General features: G+C 42.5%; 3 protein-coding genes across 4 annotated transcripts in view; 2 read left to right on the plus strand and 1 right to left on the minus strand.

Moving 5' to 3' along the window:
- LOC308336735 (uncharacterized protein) overlaps positions 1-1,870 on the minus strand; it is a 46,812-nt gene extending 44,942 nt beyond the window's left edge. Inside the window, exons 1-2 of one of the 2 annotated variants that reach the window (XM_080794254.1) lie at positions 1,580-1,870; positions 938-1,048 (exon numbers count right to left, since the gene is read on the minus strand). In XM_080794254.1, the coding sequence (XP_080650380.1) occupies positions 938-999 (62 nt within the window). In that variant the 5' untranslated portion in view covers positions 1,000-1,048; positions 1,580-1,870. Of the gene's footprint in view, positions 1-937; positions 1,052-1,579 lie in introns of both variants that reach the window. The other variant, XM_080794253.1, reaches the window with a different exon arrangement.
- A 7,020-nt stretch (positions 1,871-8,890) lies between these two features.
- LOC308336194 (tripartite motif-containing protein 16-like) lies at positions 8,891-17,492 on the plus strand. The gene is made up of 7 exons (XM_080793484.1): positions 8,891-9,172; positions 12,407-12,784; positions 13,618-13,713; positions 14,494-14,727; positions 15,426-15,582; positions 16,261-16,320; positions 16,454-17,492. Exons 1-7 carry the CDS (start codon positions 8,942-8,944, stop codon positions 16,957-16,959), a joined length of 1,662 nt encoding a protein of 553 aa, XP_080649610.1. The 5' UTR covers positions 8,891-8,941; the 3' UTR covers positions 16,960-17,492.
- Positions 17,493-21,113: 3,621 nt separating this feature from the next.
- LOC308336495 (cyclic nucleotide-gated channel beta-3-like) overlaps positions 21,114-21,256 on the plus strand; it is a gene marked incomplete at both ends in the record, with an annotated part of 53,357 nt that continues 53,214 nt past the window's right edge. Inside the window, one exon of the mRNA XM_080793862.1 lies at positions 21,114-21,233. Within this exon, the coding sequence (XP_080649988.1) occupies positions 21,114-21,233 (120 nt within the window). The remainder of the gene's footprint in view (positions 21,234-21,256) is intronic.

The following is a 21,256-nucleotide window of genomic DNA, read 5'->3' on the forward strand; positions in this document are numbered from 1 at the left end:
TCAGTAAATGCTGACTTGAAAATGAATTGGATCTTCACTTAAATTCTATGAATTCCAAGCCCTAATAAGTTAAATACAATGCGACGCACATATTGCGACAAGGGGGAAACAATTCCATAGACTGTACAGTAAGCAAACAGAGTAGAAACCATATAGAAAATCCTGATTACAACCCCTGTACAGTACAGTACAGTACAGTACAGTACAGTACAGTACAGTACAGTACAGTACAGTACAGTACAGTACTCTTACATAACCTACAATTTGGAAAGCAGCTGGCAATAAAGTTGTCCCAAAAGATTCCCTGTTACTGTACATCACGCTGAGAATAGTTCAAATGATTTGAATAAAACACAATGTCAACACTCTAACCTTGGGTGAATGCCATGCATGGCTTTAACACACACACACACACACACAATTATTCTTAACTGCATAACCAACAGTTCAACCCTTAAATTATGACCACCGGCTGGCTGACAAGCTGAAGTTGCTGGATGGATCCCTATACACAGCAACTGAAGGCAGCATCAAATGCATGCCATACGATTGTATACCCTAAATGGATTAAACATCGATATATGAATAGAATCGATTTGGTTCCCAAACTTTTTAAGCCTGCAGTGACCCAAAAGAGAAATGTGATGTCTCCCCCAGGACCCAAACTAGCAGATCTAGGCCTATACAAGCTCACAATGTGGGCATGTCTATTTTCACTATAGGACTTCTTAAACATTATTTGTTTTCTATGTTTTTTGTTGTCGTTTTTTGAAAAATCATTTCATTCGTTTTTAATTCATGCAAAACACGTGTGGGGTATTCATGTTTTGAAATAGAAATGTGTCTGCGACCCTCAAATGGGCCCCCGACCCACAGTTATTTCGGGAAACATGCAATTGTGGTTCGACTTCATTTATTTAAAAAAAATCCTCTTAACTGTTTTTGGACAGGCTTCCTCCTCTTCCTGCCCGCGTACATGCAGTCCCCAGGGGGGATCATCCTGTCCTCAATGATGGGGTCCTGACGGTGGCTGCAGGTAACAGGTGCTCTGCTGCGAGAGAGAGAGAGAGAGAGAGAGAGAGAGAGAGAGCTACTTCATCAACTTCATCATAGCCCCCCCAATTCATGCATTTATCACGTGGAAGAGAAGAGAGTAGAGAGAACAATAAATATACTCAAATAAACTCAGTTTGTCAGTTTGGAGTTATTTGCACAACATAAAACTACGTAGCCTATATACTCATGCACGTGCGTTTCAAAAACGCCACATCAAAGCAATCAAGGGCCGGCATCTTTATAGGATAGGATTAATATGACTAAAGTAGCATCAGCTATACCCTAGCTATACCTGATCGATATGCTTGGAGGACCCTGATGTAAACGGGTCTTTAGGTGCTTTTTCTGCATGGTTTTATCCTCGTAGCAGACTTTGTATTGCCCTTTAAGGCTACTTTCGTTCAACTGCACTGTAGCCTACCCATACAACAAACTGTTAATAAAATGTTCAATCAATCAATCATGCACAATAAAAAAAAAGTTGTCAAAGCAAAAAGCTTTTGTCAAAAATAAAAGCACTTACCAATACAAGGCTCTAAGAATATTCCCAAATATTGTTTGTGATGTTGTGTCATTCAGCACAAAATGCAGGGAAATATTAGTCTCTCCGTTCAACTGTATACAGTCAAATTAATAGTAATTCCAAGCAAATGAGGCGAAAGTCATTCTGCAGTGTCGCTGCTGTACAGTAAAGTGCTTGTTTTCATTGCAATGCTTGGGGCAGATGTGTTTCTGATGCTTTATAAGTCGCAGCCTCACTTCCTCGCGTTTCAGGTGGCGGATTCCTGTGAATGACATGTCGAGCTCTTCGCACGCAAACTCTCGGCAGCCTCGCAAACACGCCGCCAGCGCACACACACGCTCACACGCGATCCTCTCACATCCGCCCATACCAGCTTTACTACGAGCCAGCCGGAGCGACGGCCCAACCCCCCCCACCCCCAAAGAGAGCTAGAGAGAGAGAGAGTGTGTGTGTGTGTGTGTGTGTGTGTGTGTGTGTGTGTGTGTGTGTGCGTGCGTGTGTGTGTGCGTGTGTGTGTGTGTGTGTGTGTGTGTGTGTGTGTCTCACATATTTCTGAGCAGATCTAGGGGGAGGGATCACACGCAATGTTTCCACAGCAATAGCTAGAGTTCAGTTCTCCTTGCATTGCATTCAGAGAGTCTGAGCTTAAGAGTTATCGTCAGGCTATTCCGTTCAAGTCACGCGACGCATATTGAAGGAGCGGCCGACGGATATTTTTGGGACTATATTATTATTATAACAAATCCACCGAGGGAGACTATATAAACGGTGCTTCGCTTCAATGGATATCATGCTTATTATCATGGACTGGATTTTAAAAAGAAAAAAACAACTATAGGCCTATTTATGTTTGATGTTGTAGCCTAATAATTTGATCGGATACATATGTCTAACTATATAGTTCTATCCAGACTATAGATCGAGTCGGTCGATCGTGCGTTACTTTGGACGTGTTCTCGTTCTCGTGTCGGTATGGAACAGCTCTTAACTAAATGTGGGGTTATTTGTTATTTTGTGAAACAAAGCGCGGCTTGATCTAAAATAGTCCATTTGTAGGCTATTCTGAAACCAAGCCTATTTCTCGGGGTTGTATTATCTATCTATCTATCTATCTATCTATCTATCTATCTATCTATCTATCTATCTATCTATCTATCTATCTATCTATCTATCTATCTATCTATCTATCTATCTATGTTGGTTGTCAAGACATATAGCTCACTTGCTTTAATTTGAATAAAGTTATCTTCTATATTTGTTTAATTATTGTTACGTATAGGCCTATACCTAAATGAAAGGTTTTAAACCTAGAAACCTATAGGCTATATATTGCATGATTGTGTTGTCTGCTCGGCCACCTTAATTCTGTCCTGTATTTCACCACGACTTCAATCCAGACAGAGTCCAGAAGACTATAGCTGCTTTGGGTGGAGTCTCCATGAGATGCAACATATGTGGCACTTTTCTATAACACACAAAACAAACTGGTTTCCCAAACAGTGGGCGAGGACCCATTGGTGGGTTTAGCATAAAAAACATTCAAAATATCGAATGAAAAAGGAATGCAAACACTTATTACAAGCCAAAAAATGTATTATACAAATACACAGGTAAATAAAATAAACAAATCATTTAACAACCCTTTTTCTAAAGACTGACATAAAACATCTTGCAAATTGAAGTAAAGTTAAGGTCGTGGCCACATGTCTTTACCACAACTTTTAAAATTTAAAACCATTTGGTTCCTAACTATCATTTAGCTGGGGACCCCCTTGAACTCCCTCAAGGACCACTGAAGGGGTCCCCGGACCCCACTTTGGGAACCACTGCTTTAGGGGCTCCGTATTAATGCCTCTTTTAGTCGAGAATAATAGTTCCAATCCAATGTGATTCTGAGTTGATACTGAACTTCTATTGAAAGCATGCACCAAAACAATGCTTTGAGTGCCCTCTGCTGGCAAAATGAGTAAACTGGCAAAACTCGTAGGCCTAGTGGTTCCCAAACTTTTTCATCTCAAGGCCCTCCAAATTGACACTAATTAACCCGCGGACCCCCATTTGAAAAGATATGCCTGGGACCCCCATAAGAGAAGTTTTTTACGGCTCTAGCAAATTAACAATGATTCTCAACCTGTTCAATTTCAAGGACCCCATAGTTTGACATGCATATGTCTACAGACCCCCGTTTAATGGCATTTCTATCTCCGAGACCCCAATTTCAATTTGTATTGTAGAATCAATGTTAATTTAACTCTGAGAGTGTACAAACGGAACCAAATGGACCCGTTCCGTTTGTACACTCTCAGAGTTAGAGACCCATAAGAGTCCATTTGGTTCCAAACTATCATTTAGCTGGGGACCTCCTGGACGTCTCTTAAGGACCCCTGCATGGGGGTCCCCCTGCAGACCCCACTTTGGGAACCACTGTCCACTAAAATTCATGATACGTGAATATGTCATATCATGGCATAATATGACACGACATATATTACCATTAGTCCAGTAATAATGTGATTTGACCTCAATCTAATTGCAAAAAAAATCAAACTCAGCTGATTTTGCATCTTCAATATATCCTGAATAACAGAAAAAGGTTGCCTGGAATTGTCTGAAGGGAAAGTGTTGACCATTGACATCCTATTATAAGGCAATATTTTCTAAATTTCCTTATGCTTTAAGAGTTTAAGTAGTATGTGACATGTCAAACTAGGGGGTTTTCATGATTCTGAATCCATTCCAAGCATTAGTTTTGTGCAAAAACACTCATTGGGCTAAATTTGGCCATATCCCAAATGTTGACATCACATTTGCAAAATGATTCTGAATCATGAATAACCCCTAGTTTGACACATTACATGCAACTTAAAGCATAATTAAAATTAGACATTTTTGCCTTGGCCTATAGGATGTTAATGGTACCCAACTATCAAATCCTGAATTTACCATGATCCAAAATGTATATAATTCACAATTATATTTAGATGTCCCTAAGGATCATAAAAAAACATAAAACATGATTACTATTGGAATTTTGTTTTGGGACAAATCTTAGATTGACTGGCCTATAATGCTGGCAGTCGCTATAGTAGGCTATAGTACCAAAGAGTCAAAGACCTGTCATGAAAAGGGTTCTGCTGCCACCTGGTGGAGTTAGTGTAGCAGATCATCAACAACAATCTGTCGAATGTCGATAGACGAGGTCCGTAGCACCGTACTCCATTCAATACAAAGCTTTGAATGAGAGAACACGTCTGCGTATTGTTTCACATACATTCTCCCCTATTCCAGGTAAATATGTGGGAAAGCGTGGTATGCTATTTCTGCACGCAGGGTTTTGTGTGTTTTAGTCGGGGGAAAGAACATAAATAGCCCTTGTAGTGCTTACTCACTGTGACCACAACATGCATACATATGATATGAGCTAAGCTAACGTAGCACTGGCCATGTCAGCAGACTGCACGTCGCTGTTTGTGACAGAAAAGAGGTTACGTTACTAAAGAGGGTTTGAGAAGATATTTAACTGAGATGATTTGCTGAATGTTTATGCACAACTCTGAAGAACAAGTGGTGCAGTCGTAATTACTGTTTCTGTATTGCACTAATATTTCATGGGTACATTTATGTTGGTTAAAGTCACATTACAAAGTCTTTGGTGAAATATGCTAATGTATGAAAAGAAGACAAGGAATGTTATTCAAGTTAAATGATTTAATTCATGTAGAGCTAAGCTGTTGGCTTAAAATACAATGAATGAAAACAGTTGAAATGATTTATATTAATACATGTTTACCTGCTATACACAGTATTTACCCCAGGGTTCTGGAATGTAAGCTAGTTTAAATAAGTGTTATTATGGACACCTAACTACCTATACTGTACATTTATTTGGTTCTCGTCCTGTATCGTTGAGGATGATTTGTACGTACATTGATGATGAAGATGCTGTATGTTGTTCTACTATTTGATACTTAATTCAATACAAAGCTTTGAATGAGAGAACACGTCTGCGTATTGTTTCACATACATTCTCCCCTATTCCAGGGGTATAACACATACTCGTAGTTTGTTGACGTGGCGGAAATGGACTGAAGAAGTATGACTTTCCGCATGTCTGTAGCTTCGACTCAATCATGTCTTCAATCGTAGTATGTCACACTCGCGGTACAGTGCATGGGGGAAAGGAATTGACGTAACGCAAATGTGTTGGAGGTGCAAGCAGAGGTGATTCTTCTGTTGGCTTCTTTTTTTTGTCATGCCTGTACTGTACCACACTTAAGAGTTAAGACCCTGCCATCCTGGGCATTGTAGTCCAAGTTGTCCTGCCCTACAGTAACCACTGTAACAGTAACCGTAGCTTTGCGCTAGGATAGACAACGATATCACCGTATCTTTGACTTTGTGAGTCTCTCACAAACTGACGGATAGCTGTGGTTGTTTGCTAGCCTGGTAGAACCACTCTCCCTGCTGGAGTTGTTTGCACCTCTAATGCAACGATTCTCAAAGTGGGGTCTGGTGGACCCCCAGGGGTCCTTTTTTGGGGGACGGAGGAGTGGTGTTCCTAGCTACAAATTGTTGATAGCGACTGTAGGAAACCAATGGAGGTGGGGGTCCGTAGCCTAGTGCATATCAAAGGAGTGTGTCCTTGAAACTTGGTGGACCCTCCACTCATATATAAATTGAAGAGGGCTGTGGATAAAATCCCTGCCTGACATCATTACCCACCCGAAAAGGGGTGGATAATGTGCTCCCCCATTTTACCTGCATTTTATGGTTAGCATACCAGTAAACTAGAATGCGTAATAAACAGCTTGGCACACCCCTAAACTTGAGCTTATTCAAAAGCTTGTAGTGATGGATTCTATCAAAAGCCAACCAGCATAGTAGAGCCCTGCCTTCTATACTGTAGGTCTCCACTGCTTCTTTCAGAGCATAAATAGTATTACAGTACATAAGACTGTACTATGTTTGGGCTTGAAGCCAAAGTGATTGTCAGTGGTGGAAATGTATATACGTAATCTGTCAAGACACAATACTGGCAAGAGCTATGGGTCTGTAGTTCTCTATACTTCCTACTTTCCCAGCCTTGTCTTTTATTATAGGAACCAGAACGACTGTACTATGTTTGGGCTTGAAGCCAAAGTGATTGTCAGTGGTGGAAATGTATATACGTAATCTGTCAAGACACAATACTGGCAAGAGCTATGGGTCTGTAGTTCTCTATACTTCCTACTTTCCCAGCCTTGTCTTTTATTATAGGAACCAGAACGACAGACAGCATGGAGTCTGGTAAACAGTAAAGTACATCCCTGAGAAGCAGATATACAACAACACTGCCAATCTGGGACCAGCTAGCTTTAAGTGTTCTGCTGTAATATTGCCAGAGTCAGACCACTGGATTTTCTGCCGTATGGCATTAACAACCTCGTGGGTGTTAAGAAAAGTATTTTCCTCTTCTATAGTAGGCTACCTACAATCATACATGGTAAGGCAGAAGGCTCACCATTAACACAATTAAATAGTGTTGCATAATGCTGCCTCCAGAGGGCAGCGATGCCTACTGGATCTGTTACCCCCTCTACATTACATGGGAGAGCTGCTTTAGCCCTGTTAAGGGACTTTGGGCTCCATTTTTGTCTCGTCTTTATAAAGCCACTATTTGGGGATTTAGGAGTGGGGAAAGGGTGTTTTCCCCCACTAAAGTTGGTATTTTGGTTACCTGTCTAAATCCCTTAAACACCTCCGTTACCCCGTTATATTATGCATAGGTGTGGTTTGGGCAATAATTAAACAGAATTTAACCAATCACCAGTCTTGGCTTTAAGAGATCCCTTAACCGTTGCCCCTTAGTGCTATATTGCTTCATAGCCGCTGCCCTGAAGTCTCACTGCTGCTTATTCCTATAAAAACCTGCATCTCCCATCAGTTGGTCGGGCTCCATATACTGTCACGCCTCGTGACATCACACCTCCATATATGGTCACGCCTCGTGACATCACACCTCCATATATGGCCATCTCCATATAAGATCACGACACTGACCCCATCTAACCCTGGATAGCCATACATGGAGAAGACTGGATCATCATCACCTAAATCTGCATATATGGAGCCGGCCAGCAACTCTACATCTGACCTCAAATTAACCCCTAGATCTCCATATATGGAGCTGACCTGTTCAGACATTCCATATGTTGATCCCTCCGCACCCGTCCTTCCTGTTCTGACATTCCATATCTGACCTCATCAAACCCTGTGGAGTCCATATATGGCCAGTACAGAATTCATTCCATATGTTGATCTGCAAAAGTGCCACCGCTCGCCCAGCAGTCTGCCGTCACCCAGGCCCCCATATATGGAGATCCCTGATGTCATCAATATTGGCCAGCAACTCCACATCTGACCTCAAACCCTTAGATCTCCATATATGGAGCTGACCTCTTCTGACATGTTGATCCTTCCTCTTCGACGTCTCCCTTTTGACTGATATCTGCCCATTTAAACTCTAGACGGGCCTGCCCCAGTTATTAGTGCAGCCGCGCCCGGCAGCCGGCAAAAACTATAGTGTTCTTTACAGGTCCGACAAATTTTGTGTCCTTTTAATTTTTTTCCAGGCCAGTTTGATAGAAAACAGTGTTAGTTTATATCATGCAATGCATATAAACAGTTTAGTTCTAGATGTCAGGTTGCATAGTATTAATAACTGTAGTAATCATGTGTGGCCAGAAGATGGAAGCAACGTCCATCTTTGGATGATAGTAGTCTTAAAACGGTCTTTTCTTTAACAATGTTAATGGTTGAGAAATGACAGTTACCGTGTGGGGGTCCCCAAGGGGGTCCCTCCACTGTACTGTACTGCACTGTCACACACAAAATATACTGTATATATACAGTTATTATGTGCATGTCGTGTGTGTGTGTGTGTGTGTGTGTGTGTGTGTGTGTGTGTGTGTGTGTGTGTGTGTGCGCAACAGTGGCAGTGAGAAACTGGCAGTCAGCCAGGGGCGGACCCAGGCAGAGACAAATAGCTCCGTAACTCAAAAACAATACAATTTTACACCCTATTATCTTATAACCTTGTGTGAAGTTGTGTCACCAGGCGTTTCCATACGGCGGGGAAATGATTGTGTAGTGTGTAGTACAGAATACAGATGTACGATGTTCAACCACAAGCTGATACTGTTTGTGCAACACATGCACTGTCTCTTTAAATCCAGTGAAACTGCCTCGTACAAACTTCCAGGAAATCCCTCCCCCTCTGTCTCTCAGAGATTTCTTCAGAAACGAAACTCTCTCAGTGTCTCTTCAGAGTAAACCAGAGTGGTGTGTTTTCTCCTCTCAGTGTGAGTGTGGCTGTGTGTCAAAATGGCAGAACAACAACAGGGATGTGAGCTGGACCGGGAGCAGTTCTGCTGTCCTATCTGTCTGGACCTTCTAAAGGAACCAGTGACTCTACACTGTGGACACAGTTACTGTAGCAGCTGTATCGAGGGTTACTGGGACCAGTTTGAGGAGACTGGAGTCTACAGCTGTCCCCAGTGCAGAGAGAGCTTCAGTCCTAGGCCTGTCCTGAGGAAAAATACCATGCTGGCTGAGGTGAGATGACCTTACAAGTTACAACCACACATTAAACTAGCCCCCTCGGCAGAGTTCTCATCGGGCCTGAAATTTGAAGCTCGGCCCGTCCCGGCCTTAACTGGGTCAGCCCGAAGCTCGGCCCGACCCTAAAAATTAACAATGTTGGGCCCGAAGCCCGATAATGCATGGCCACGCAGCAGCTGCGCTGGCCATGCATTAAAGTGGCGTTCTTTTTTTTCTTTGTCGGGCAGCAGCACGTGCCGTCAGTGGTTCAGTGTGCGTCTGTGTGTGTGGGAGTGAGAACGGAGTTCAATGGACTTATCGCCGAAATAAAGGATTTATGTTAGACTGTTAATGTACCATTTCCATATCATTCTAATGGATTCCATTTCCAGTGGTGGTGATAGTAGCTCCCCTTAAGTTTCCTCTGAAGTGAAGCTATGTCCAAGACTCCAAGTATCGTCCCCGTTCGTAGCCGCAATTTGCAACTCTAGATTTTTTTACAATGGGCTGAATCTAGAGTTGCAATACCCTCCATCCACTTCCTATTCATTGCGAACGCAGTGATTGCGAACGCAGTGAGCACTTACTATGAGACCTAGCAGATCATGTCTGTGTGTCTGTGTGTGTGTCTGTCTGTCCCGCTATCCAAATATGGAGTGTGTTGCATCAGCAATCACTCAGCTCCATATATGGGCACAAAAGGGGCCAGGTCCACTCAGCTCCATATATGGGCACAAAAGGGGCCAGTGATTTGTTTGTTGTGGACCTGGCCCCTTTTGTGCCCATATATGGAGCTGAGTGCGTTCGCTTCCCGCGTCTTACTCGTGTTAAATGACGTTAAACTCACCAACATTGCAGCTGCAGTCCAAGCTTGAATTATCCTCTTTCAATCTGCTGTCGCTTGTTTTTCATAAAAATCCCCCGTAGAGATGTTATGAGCTACTTTCTGTCCAAAATATTCCAAGAGTGACAATATCGAGCCGCCATTTTGATTTTTGCAACGTGCCGTAAAACAAGACGTGAGGGCGAGCGCTTGTTTAATAGAATCTTACCTGCGCAGGTAAGACACCCAAAGAAGAGGCCGACGCCCTAGGGAGGGAGGGACGCTATTAAACAAGCACTCCCCCTCACGTCTTGTTTTACGGCACGTTGCAAAAATCAAAATGGCGGCTCGATATTGTCACTCTTGGAATATTTTCTCCGTCTCAGCTAGCCACTCTCGGTGCGGGAGGCGGTACAATGGGAAGTCAATAAGGAAGTCAAGGAAGTGAGGAAGAGAGAAGCCAAATGAAAATTCTCTCACGTTTCTGTTGTCTCCTATAGCCGATATATGCTTCTTTTGAAACATCTCACCACCACCAAAAGGCCGCAGCACGGCCTGCACGGAGGGTACATCTGTATACCATAGATAGCACGTGGAATAAAGTGAATTTCAGAAAACTTTACGGAGGGTTCCGAAAAGTAAACTACATTTTCTGCTACAGCAGTTCTACTATGCACATGATGTATATGTTACTTGTTCACATTGTATGTTGTATGTTTATGTTGATAATGATATAGGCTACATTGTTTTCCTATAAATATAGGAATAGATACAGTGTTAGACCAGTGGTTCTCAAAGTGGGGCTTGGGGACCCCCAGGGGTCCATGAGGCGGTTCCAGGAGGTCCACAAAAAATAATTGTTAATAGAACATCACACGTCTGTTTAGCCACTGTAAACCTATAGGCTACATCAGCCAATCTACAAGCTCACAACACGATGTGCAATATCTTTGACGGTATCTTAGTTTCTTTGCTGTCTGCAGTACTTTATGCTGCTAGGGTAATTTACACTGATCTTTGACTCTGTGAGTCACTGGTTAATCATTCAACCATAGCGTCCCCATTCGTGGCATTCATATTATGCAAACATAATGGTTCCAGGGACAAATTAGCCATTGGGCCAGTGGGGCCGTGACCCAGGGGCCCTTGGCTATCAGGGGCCCTTTAGGGAAATTGGACCGAGGTTTGACGCCCTGAAAAGGGCTCCTGGGGCCCTTCATTGGCTGTTGATTTTGTTAAATTTAGGTTAAAAAGATGATAAAAACACGGGAAAAACATGAAAATGTTGCGCACACGCGCGCTATGGGGACCCTGCAAATATTAACGGCCCAGGGGCCCTCATGGGGGTTAATCCGTCCCTGAATTGTTCTAGTGGTTAAGAGTGTCTGCTAAATGCTTACACTGTATAGGCTACATCTTGAACAAGGCAACTCTAACTTTAAACAATGCAAAGTTCAGAACCAGTGTTAAGATAATGTTACTGAGCAGTACAGGAGCTCAGCAGTCTCTGCTGTACGACGGTCCAGCAGACGTGGCCTGGGTTAAAGGATGTCAAATAACTGAGGGATTGATAACTTTTCATGAATCATATTTCATCATGTCCATTAATCTTGCCCCTGCTAAATTTTATTTTAAAGTAAAGTTTCACGGTTGATTTAAGATGATGTGTGGATCCAAACTGTCTCTAATTTCGTGTGTGATTGCGTGTGTGTGTGACGTGTGTGCCTGTACGCACATGTGAGAGAGGGAGATCGTCAGATCGACAGATAGACAGACAGACGCTGAAAGAGGCTGTGTGTGTGACAGTGTGTGAACAGTACATGTGAGCGAGAGAGAGAGATACTGAAAGAGACTTTGCGTGCGTGTGTGTGTGTGTGATAATCAAACCTATTCATTCTGGTTTTGGTCTTACTTTGTTTATAAATACAGACTCAAATTAGTATTGCCACCACCACCAATAAGAGCAGAGCTACCTCAGCCTCTGCACACGTGGAACTGGAACCCCCATGTTGTGTTGGTTGTACCGACTCTGCCTACTTGTGTTGTTTGCTATAACAATATGTATTGATAGGCCTACACAGCATCATCAAAATCACCACCAGTCCCCCCTGGTGTTATTATCACTAACGGTACTGAAATGAAGGCATGAATGAATAGCCTGGAATGGGTGTGATTGTTTAATTTTTTTTTTTTTTTTTTTGTAACTAAAAAGTAATCGGTGAAGTAACTAAATTACTTTTGAATTGATGTAACTAGTAACTGTAACTAGTTAATTATTTTTAAGTAACTGTCCCATTACCGATGACTGTGTTGTATTTGTCCTCCGTTGAGTGACCTCCCCTCCTCTTCTCTTTACTTCCAGGTCAATGACTGTGTTGTATTTGTCCTCAGTGAGTGACCTCCCCTCCTCTTCTCTTTACTTCCAGGTGGTGATGAAGCTGAGCAGTACAGGAGCTCAGCAGTCTCCTGCTGCCTCCGCTGCTCCGCTGTACGCCGGTCCAGCAGACGTGGCCTGTGATTTCTGCACCGGAGCCAGACGTCGCAAAGCTCTCATGTCTTGTCTGGTGTGTCTGGCCTCTTACTGTGAGACTCACCTCCAGCCTCACTACAATGCTCCTGTGTTGAAGAAGCACAAGCTGGTCCCGGCCACCGACAAACTGCAGGAGAAGATGTGCTCCAGTCATAACAAGCTGATGGAGGTGTTCTGTCGCACAGACCAACAGTTTATCTGCTATCTGTGCACCATGGATGAACACAAGGGCCATGACATAGTGTCAGCTGCTGCAGAGAAGGCATTGAAACAGGTAGCACCGCCATCACTTGAAGACCCATCCCATGGATAATGTTTTAAAGATGGAAGCAACACTAAATAACAGTACAAATCAGAGTGTTGTATAATAAAAAGTAATTGCCCCTTTAAACCTGGAGCCCATTCTACAAAGCCTTCTAAAACAGTAGTTTTTTTGTGCCAAGGATCCCAAAATTCACATTTATTTCACCATGGACCCCCATCTGAAAATGTTTTGGGCCAGTGAGCCCCAGAAGAGAACATTTGTGTTAAAATATTTGTTTTAAATGATCAATAAGCTTGCAGCGTGGCACAAACTGCCGTGCTATGAGCTTGTAGATCTGCTTGAGAACGAGAGCCAAGTTTGTTCTAAACCGCTGTTCTAAATGCTAAAGAGTTTTCTGAAAAACATTTGTTATAAAATCTAAAATGTTACTTAAATTTAACCGCCTTTCAAGAGACCCAAGGACGCTTTTATGTTTGTTGTTTATTTTTCTGTATTGTAAAGTGTCCTTGGGTTTCTTGAAAGCCAAGTTATCTAAAAAGACAAAGATGCTTTCCTGGTTTTAATGGGCTAAAGGACTAATTCAAGAACGGAGGGATTGATAACTTTCCATTAATCATATTTCATGTCCATTAATAAACTATATTTTGAGGAAGTTACACAATTTGATGATGCGTGGATGCAAACTATCTCCAATTTCACTTGTTTTTTTCCCTGTATCCTGTATCCTCTCTCTCTCTCTCTCTCTCTCTCTCTCTCTCTCTCTCTCTCTCGATTGGATAGAATTGGCATCCCGACATTAAAATGTTTACAAGTCAAACTGTGTCTCTTCCTGTTTCTTGCAGAAACAGCTGGTGACAAGTCAGGAGGAAGTCCAGCAGGAGATCCAGGAGAAAGAGAAGGAGCTGAAAGACCTGAGACAGGTCTTGGAGGACCTGAACGTGAGCTGATATTCTGATAATAGTTGTTGTTCTTCTTCTTGTTTGAAAGTATTTTGTGCCAGAAACGCCACATATAAGATCTGTGTTGCTAAAATGTTTCCACATATTGTGTTGTGAACTTGTAGAAGGGCTATTTTCAAACAGCTGCAGTAATTTCTATAGGCCGGGTTAACCCATCAAAACCAGAGGCTGATTCTAAAAATGTCTTCCAAATCCTAACAGTTTTCAGACAAACGTATGTTGCTTATATCAGTGGTTTTCACAACGTTTTCACGCAGGACCCCATAAAGCGTGTGACGAAGTGTCGTGATAATGGGCTTGTAGATCTGCTGCTTTTGAATAGCCAAAGTATAAAATAATTATGGTTTAAATGAGTATATGACGTCAATCTAAAATGACTGCTGCTTTCCTGTGCCGCGCTATATGAGCTTGTAGGTCTGCTGTTTTTGAAAAATCGTGAAAATGTGTTGCAAATTGGGAACATTATTCTTTCAGAGCGTTCAGGACGTTTTGAACTCAAATCTTTGCTTCTGGGGAGTCCCTGGAACAACATACTTTTAGATGGGGTTTCGGCGGCCAATTACATATCATTTTTGGAGTCCTTGACATGACATATTGAGTGATACTGTATAGGTATTTCAGAAAACTGTCAGTATTTAGAAGACCTTATTTAAATTTCGACGTCAAGCCTAAGTGTGTGTGTGTGTGTGTGTGTGTGTGTGTGTGTGTGTGTGTGTGTGTGTGTGTGTGTGTGTGCGCGCGTGTGTGTGCGTTAAGCAGAGGTCTGCAGAAGCAGCAGTGGAGGCCAGTGACAGGATCTTCAGTGAGATGATGGTCTCCATCGAGAGAAGACGTGGTGAGCTTAAAGAACTGATCCGAGATCAGCAGCAGAATGCAGTGTCTCAGACTGAGGCTCTCCTGAGACAGCTGGAACAGACCCTGGAGCAGCTGGAGAGGAGACATGCTGATCTGGAGGAGCTGTCCAACACTGAGGACAACATCACTTTCATTCAGGTTCCACGCGTGGCTTTTTTACACTTTGGTTTCCAAATGGGCTTCATAGTACAGGATTTCATTCCACTCCATCATATCATTCAAACATTTTACAGACACCAGACCTACAAGATCAGATGGCGAGCTTGTAGATTGGCTATTTTCACAATTTATTAATATTTTGAAAGTATACAATTATTAGCTATATCTAGATAAATATAATTTGTATTCCAGTGTTCAATACCAAAAACACAAATACATTGTTGAATTGCAACTATGACAACTAAAGACAAATTCAATTAATTAAATTCAATCACAGGTCACAATTAAGACTCATTCAGTCTCATATTATTACAGGCCCGAAAATAAAGGCCCGGCCCTACCTGGGCCCTCATCAAACCCTGTACACTCAAGAGAATGTCCCTGCTACCACCCTTAGATCTCCATATACTGTATGGAGCTGACCTGTTCTGACATTCCATATGTTCATCTGACCTCATCAAACCCTGTCCACTCAAGACATGCTCCTTATATGGCCAGTAAATAATTTTTGTTTTGTTTTGTGTTTTGTTTCACGTGTGTGCGTGCGCACATGTTATTTTTACTGATTGAACGAGGACATCAACTCAACTCCACCAAGTGTGATCAATGCACTAATCTATTGATCTGCCATCCCTGTCTAAAGTGGTTTTCTTGTCTCTCTGCTTGTCTCTCTCCAGAGTTTCCAGTCTCTCTCCAGTTCCACTGGATCTCCAGTCTCCCCCAGTGTGCTCATCTGTCCTCTGAGGTCCTTCACAGATGTGACTGATGTCGTGTCTGGTCTGAGAGACCAACTAGACGACATCCTGAAGACAACTTGGCCACAGATAGAGAGAGGTGACATTTACGTGTGTTTCTAGTTGTTCATAGTAAACATGGATGGATGAAGCCCGGAAGGCAACTGGAGATGTTTGAACTAGAACAGACTGATGGTACACAGGTTGGCTGTCTGTCAGATTGGACAGTAAAATGTAAGAATGAAGTAAGAATATATTACTCAAAGGTGACATTTCAATGTGTTCATAGTTTTTCTAAGCAGCCTCTACTGTACAGTACATTTCTAAGTGTTGAATGGATTATAAACAGGTGGAAGTATGTCTAGGAAGGATAGGCTACTAAAGCCTATACTGTAGTATCGGGGACAGTACAGTATGTTTGTGCGGCACAGAGTGACGCGCTATGAGCTTGTATATCTGTTATTTTTTAATAGCCAACCAATTAGTGTTGATTTTCACAGCACATTTTGATTTCTATATTTTGGCAGGCTTTGTCATAATAGCTGATTTTACACTTGGTTGCATGCTGAAAATAGCAGACCTACAAGCTCACAACGCGTCACGCTGAGACGCGCTGCGAGTTTGTAGGTCTGCTATTTTCAGCATGAAACCAAGCATAAAATGACTGACCTGATACTATGGAGCTTTAACAGCTTTAACTTTTTGACCAAACACTTGAGTTGGATCCATTCTTCAGTGTGACATCATGATGACGTCCACTGTTTTCTTGTGTCTCCAGTGTGTGCAGGTGATGTTTTACATCCAGCGGAGCCTCAGACCAGGGAGGACTTCTTACAATGTGAGTCCATGTTGATGTTGTTTCTGAACGTTGACGTTTCACTCTGATGTGTTGACTTTGATCTGAGAGACTAACTAGTCTAAACACAATGAGGTTCATGAGGTTTGGATTTTCTCTTGTCGTGTTCTCACAGATTCCTCTCCTCTGTCTCTGGACATCAACACAATAGGCAAACATCTCTCCCTGTCAGAGGAGAAGAGGAAGGTGACTTTAACACAACAACGACAACCTTACCCTGATCATGTAGAGAGATTTACTAAGTTTCAGGTGTTATGTACAGAGGGTCTGTCTGAACGTCGTTACTGGGAAGTAGAGATGAGTGGTCATAGGGCTCGTATAGCAGTCTGTTATAAAGACACCGACAGACAAACCCTCTTTGGAAACAATGATAAATCCTGGTCTTTACATTGTACTGATAAAGACTACACGTTCATACACAACAGTGTTCAGACTAAAGTGTCAGGGCCTGTCTCCTCCAGAGTGGGGGTGTACCTGGATCACAAGGCAGGTATTCTGTCCTTCTACAGTGTCTCTGACACAATGACCCTCCTCCACACAGTTCAAACCACGTTCACACAACCTCTCTATCCAGGGATAATGCTTCGGTACAACTGTGGAGATACAGCAGAGCTGTGTTAGACATGGTAGACATGGTTAAGAACACTGATGACGATATTCAGTTGGAAACTGAGTTTTCTTCATTTTGATTCTAGACTCTCCCTTCTAGATGAAGCGTGTGTTAGAATGATGTGTCACCATCATGATCAATGGATCAATTGATTGTGTTCCGCTCAATTCATTTATTCTAGATCAATCATTGTACAGTATATTCCCTGTCATCTTGTCGATGTTACTACAGAGCCCTCTGTCAGTCTGTAGATTGGTTATACTTTAATAGTAGTGTAATGCACTGGTTCTCAAACTGTGGGTCAGAACATTGTGTTCTCATTCAACAGTACACACTGTTTTTGTTGGGGGGTCCCCAGTGAAATGTGATTATTTTTGGGGGTCCCCAGTTTAACTAGATTATTTTGGCGGACGTTGAAAGAATGGTCTAATTCATATAGAGGACTTTGCGACCATCGGGTAATCAATATGTTTTTCATTAACTTTATTTAATTTACACTGATTTGTTTTTTCAAAATAAATGTGAGCACTGTGGCTGCAACCTCTAGCAGAGTGTTTTAGTCTTATTTTGAAGAATGTTTCTGTCTCTGTGTGAAAGTTATCTCCATGTTTAGATGTGTTTGTGTGTGTATAAAAAACATCATTAGGCCTATGACTTATTTTGCTTTTATCCACTTGACTTTTTATGTTTTACTTAATTAATACTTATGTTAATTTTACACTGAAACATTTTGGCCACTAATCTTCAATCCATTTTCTCCATAAATAATTCCTTTCCATCAGAGGCTTCCACACATAGTTGTGAGGTGTTTGGCACGACGCGAGTGTGAAAACATGTACATTCAAAATTAATTAGAGTTCTCAATCTCTGCCCGAACCAATGGCAGTTTTTTTTGCCAACGGCTGATTCGGTCTGGCTTATTAGCCAGGCTAGGGTCGAGCCTCGGGCTCTGTGATTTTCCGTGATTAATTTTTATTTTTTTATAACAAAGATTCTGTTTGTGTAATGTATTTATCTAATATGAAGAGGGCTGAGCTGGTGAATGTTGGCGATTAACTTTTACAGTTTAGTCTATTATAGCCTACTATTATGTGACTGCATGGTGGAGGAGGAGGTGATGATCAGTAGCAGCGCACCAGAGAAGTGACAGATTAGAACGGTGGTTGTTGAACTTGCACTACTGCTGGCTGGCCTCTGGTTTGTGAGCCAAATGAGCTGCTTAGTGCTCAGCACCAAGTATATAACTTAAGTTAATTAACTCGCCATATTATGCTTAAATGTTTTATAAGACCATCGATTCATCCGCAATAGCTCGTTTTGGAAACGTCGGGGGTCTCGTTGAACCCAGCTGGGTGAACAAGCTAAATTAGGCTACCTAATCAACGTCACCAGTCACCACGGTAAATGCTCCATATAACTATGAAAGCGCCTGCATGTACACGTAATACAGTTACAGTACATGATGACCAAGAAGCAATGTTACAGTCCACTGTAGGCTACAGCTGTTTGGTTTCCAAATCGTATCGCAGCACGCCTCATCGTGCGCCCACTGCCCAAAATAAAAGATCTGCAAGCTGTCGACACGCCATCGAGCGGCATGTTGATTGTTTGTACATGTCTGTTCTTTTGGTTAGGCAACGCACTTTACAACGTGTGCTATGTGGGTTTGAGAGGCAATGATTAATGTAAACTATACAGTAACCTAGTATAGGCTATTAGTAGATTATAGCAAAGTTAGTTGTCATAATATTGTATAGCTCTGAATCGGGACTAGTCTGTTGCACAACTGTGAATGATGAGGTTGCACTTTGTTAACGGGACCTGGGCAATATCCCAAATATGGCCTACGTATCTGTCCTAAACCCGGCTTACATTATTTTTTGTTTGCTTATTCGTCTCAACTGCTCGGAATCCCATGAATGAATAAACACTTTTAAAGAAGTAGTGAAATTAGTAGATCTACAAGCTCATCGCGATGTGTTTGTGTTGCTTGTAGATCTGCTATTGTCACTAGTTTGGGTCTCGGGGGAGACGTCTAATTTGTCTTTTGTGTCTCGAGCTAAAAGGTTTGGGAACCACTGCTCTCTACCATGCGGACAAAGCAATTAACAGCAAAGTGATTCAGCCCCCCCCCTCTCTCTCTCTCCCTCTCTCTCATTAGCAGGCAACATCCCTCTCTCTATCCCTCTCTCTGTTTCTGGCGCCCCCTACTGGTACCCTATAGTCATATACTGGTGCTCATGACCACATGGGTACATACATACATGACCACATGGGTAGGTGTACACGGACATTGCTGGTTGTAGGAGTGGTTGCACCACTCAAAAACAATGTTTTTATTTGGTCTCTCTGTTCCGCATGTCTGTAGCTTCGACTCAATCATGTCTTCAATCGTAGTATGTGTAACCCGGTGGATATTTATATAGTGGGTATTAAGCTGGTGGAACAGTGTTTTATTTTGTAACATTGACTGGTGCTTTTATTTTCTATGGGTCTGTATGTTTTGGTCAAAGCTGAATTAATGATGATGTCATTATTGTGTCAATTATAGCTTGCCTAGTGTGATTGGTAGATGTGGGGAATTGGGTAGTTTCAGAGAACCGGAGTCAGTGAGTGTACAGGTGCCTGTGATCAGTGTTGCCAACTTAGCGGATTTGTCGTCATATTTAGCTTCTTTCCAGACCCCCCTAGCGACTGAATTAGTGAAAAGCTTCTGGCGAGAAATCTAGCTTTTTTCCCCTGGTGAATTGGGGACAAATCGTGTTGACAGGCGCCAGATATGCGCCAGAGATAAAATCTTTTTTTTTTTTCTCAGCCTCAAATCCGCTAAATTGGCAAAACTAAAAGTGGTCGGCGCGTCTGGTCTGGCTCACAGGTCACAGCAGGCTCAGTGGCTTCCTCGGCTCGGTTATGTGCACACTGCACAGACTGTCTACCAGTGCTTCCTCCTTTCTTGCTCTGCCTAGGCGAGTGCGCTCCGGTGCGGTATTTCCGAACGCGGCCCTCGAGCTCGACAGAGCAAGAAAGGAGGAAGCACTGGCAGCTCAGTTTAGTCTGCTAGTAAAAATAAAATACACACTCGGATGCATAAAGTATTAACCTTCTAATTCCTGTATGGATCGGAACAAAATATAGCGTTCTAAACATTAGTTGAATTGAGGTATGTTTTTTTTATATTACAATGAGTTTAAACGATGTGTTATCAAATGAAGAGATGATACAAACTAAGTGCACATAAATGACAAATGTTTTTCTGGGCTGGCTACATATATTCGTTGCTAGGGGCGCCTAAAAGTCGCTAGGGACGCAGAAAAGTCGCTAGGGGCGGCGCGCGCTATGCGCGCGCATATCCCACCCCTGGCGACTTTTAGCTACTTTTCGAGGAGCCACTAGCTACTTCCGTCACTGGAGAGTTGGCAACACTGCGAATCAACAAAGGGATGCCCTCGGTGGGTGCAGCCATTATTACTGGGGTGTCACCTTAGAGTATAACTCTATGGGTGTCACACACACACACACACACACACACACGTATGAGGGACTAGTAAAGATATGAAGAACAAAAAACTAACCCTACCCCGGGGTAGAGGGGTATATATAGTCAACGTTTGGGCTTTTGCTTCCTGCACTGTAACTGCAGTCAGCAGTCCAGAAGTTATGTTCCACACACAGTCTCAAGACCAGGTAGGTAGAACTTCAGTTCACTCTTCCAGAATGTTTGCCTATACCTTCTGGCACAATTATTAATTTCGGGACCCTATTATTTAGCTTGTCTGTAGTATTTGGGGAGATATATGTCTAACCAAATACAGAAAAGGTAAACAACAAAAAAGGTAAACAACAGTTTTAGTGCATGGCTAATCCTATTCTTGGCTATAGTATATGAAAGGGCAGTGATGGGCTTAGATAAACCCTAGGCAGGAGCTGCACTGCGAGTGGTCAGAGAACAGGTATTAGTGATTCTAAAAGCACTTAATAGCATCAAGAGGCCACATGCCGCTTTAGCGAGAGAGAGAGAGAGAGAGAGAGAGAGACGCACAGAGACAGACCACAACCTCAATCTTCAAACCTACAGATGAATTTAGTCCTTTAGCTCTATATGCTCGCCTTCATGTAGATTGGTATTCTTGGCCTATACTGTACGTTTAGGTGTCTCAGTCTCAACATGTTTGGCAAGTTTAAGGGCCTCCTTAAAGGGCCACAGCCTCCATCTGCTGTTGGTCCCACACCACCAACACCACCACCATCACCAGCCCCTGCTGCTGCTACACCAGCTCCTGCAAAGGTGAGGTGACATCACTCAACGCT

This window comes from Protomyctophum bolini (assembly GCF_963924005.1).
Source record: "Protomyctophum bolini genome assembly, chromosome: 21".
Lineage (NCBI taxonomy): Eukaryota > Metazoa > Chordata > Actinopteri > Myctophiformes > Myctophidae > Protomyctophum > Protomyctophum bolini.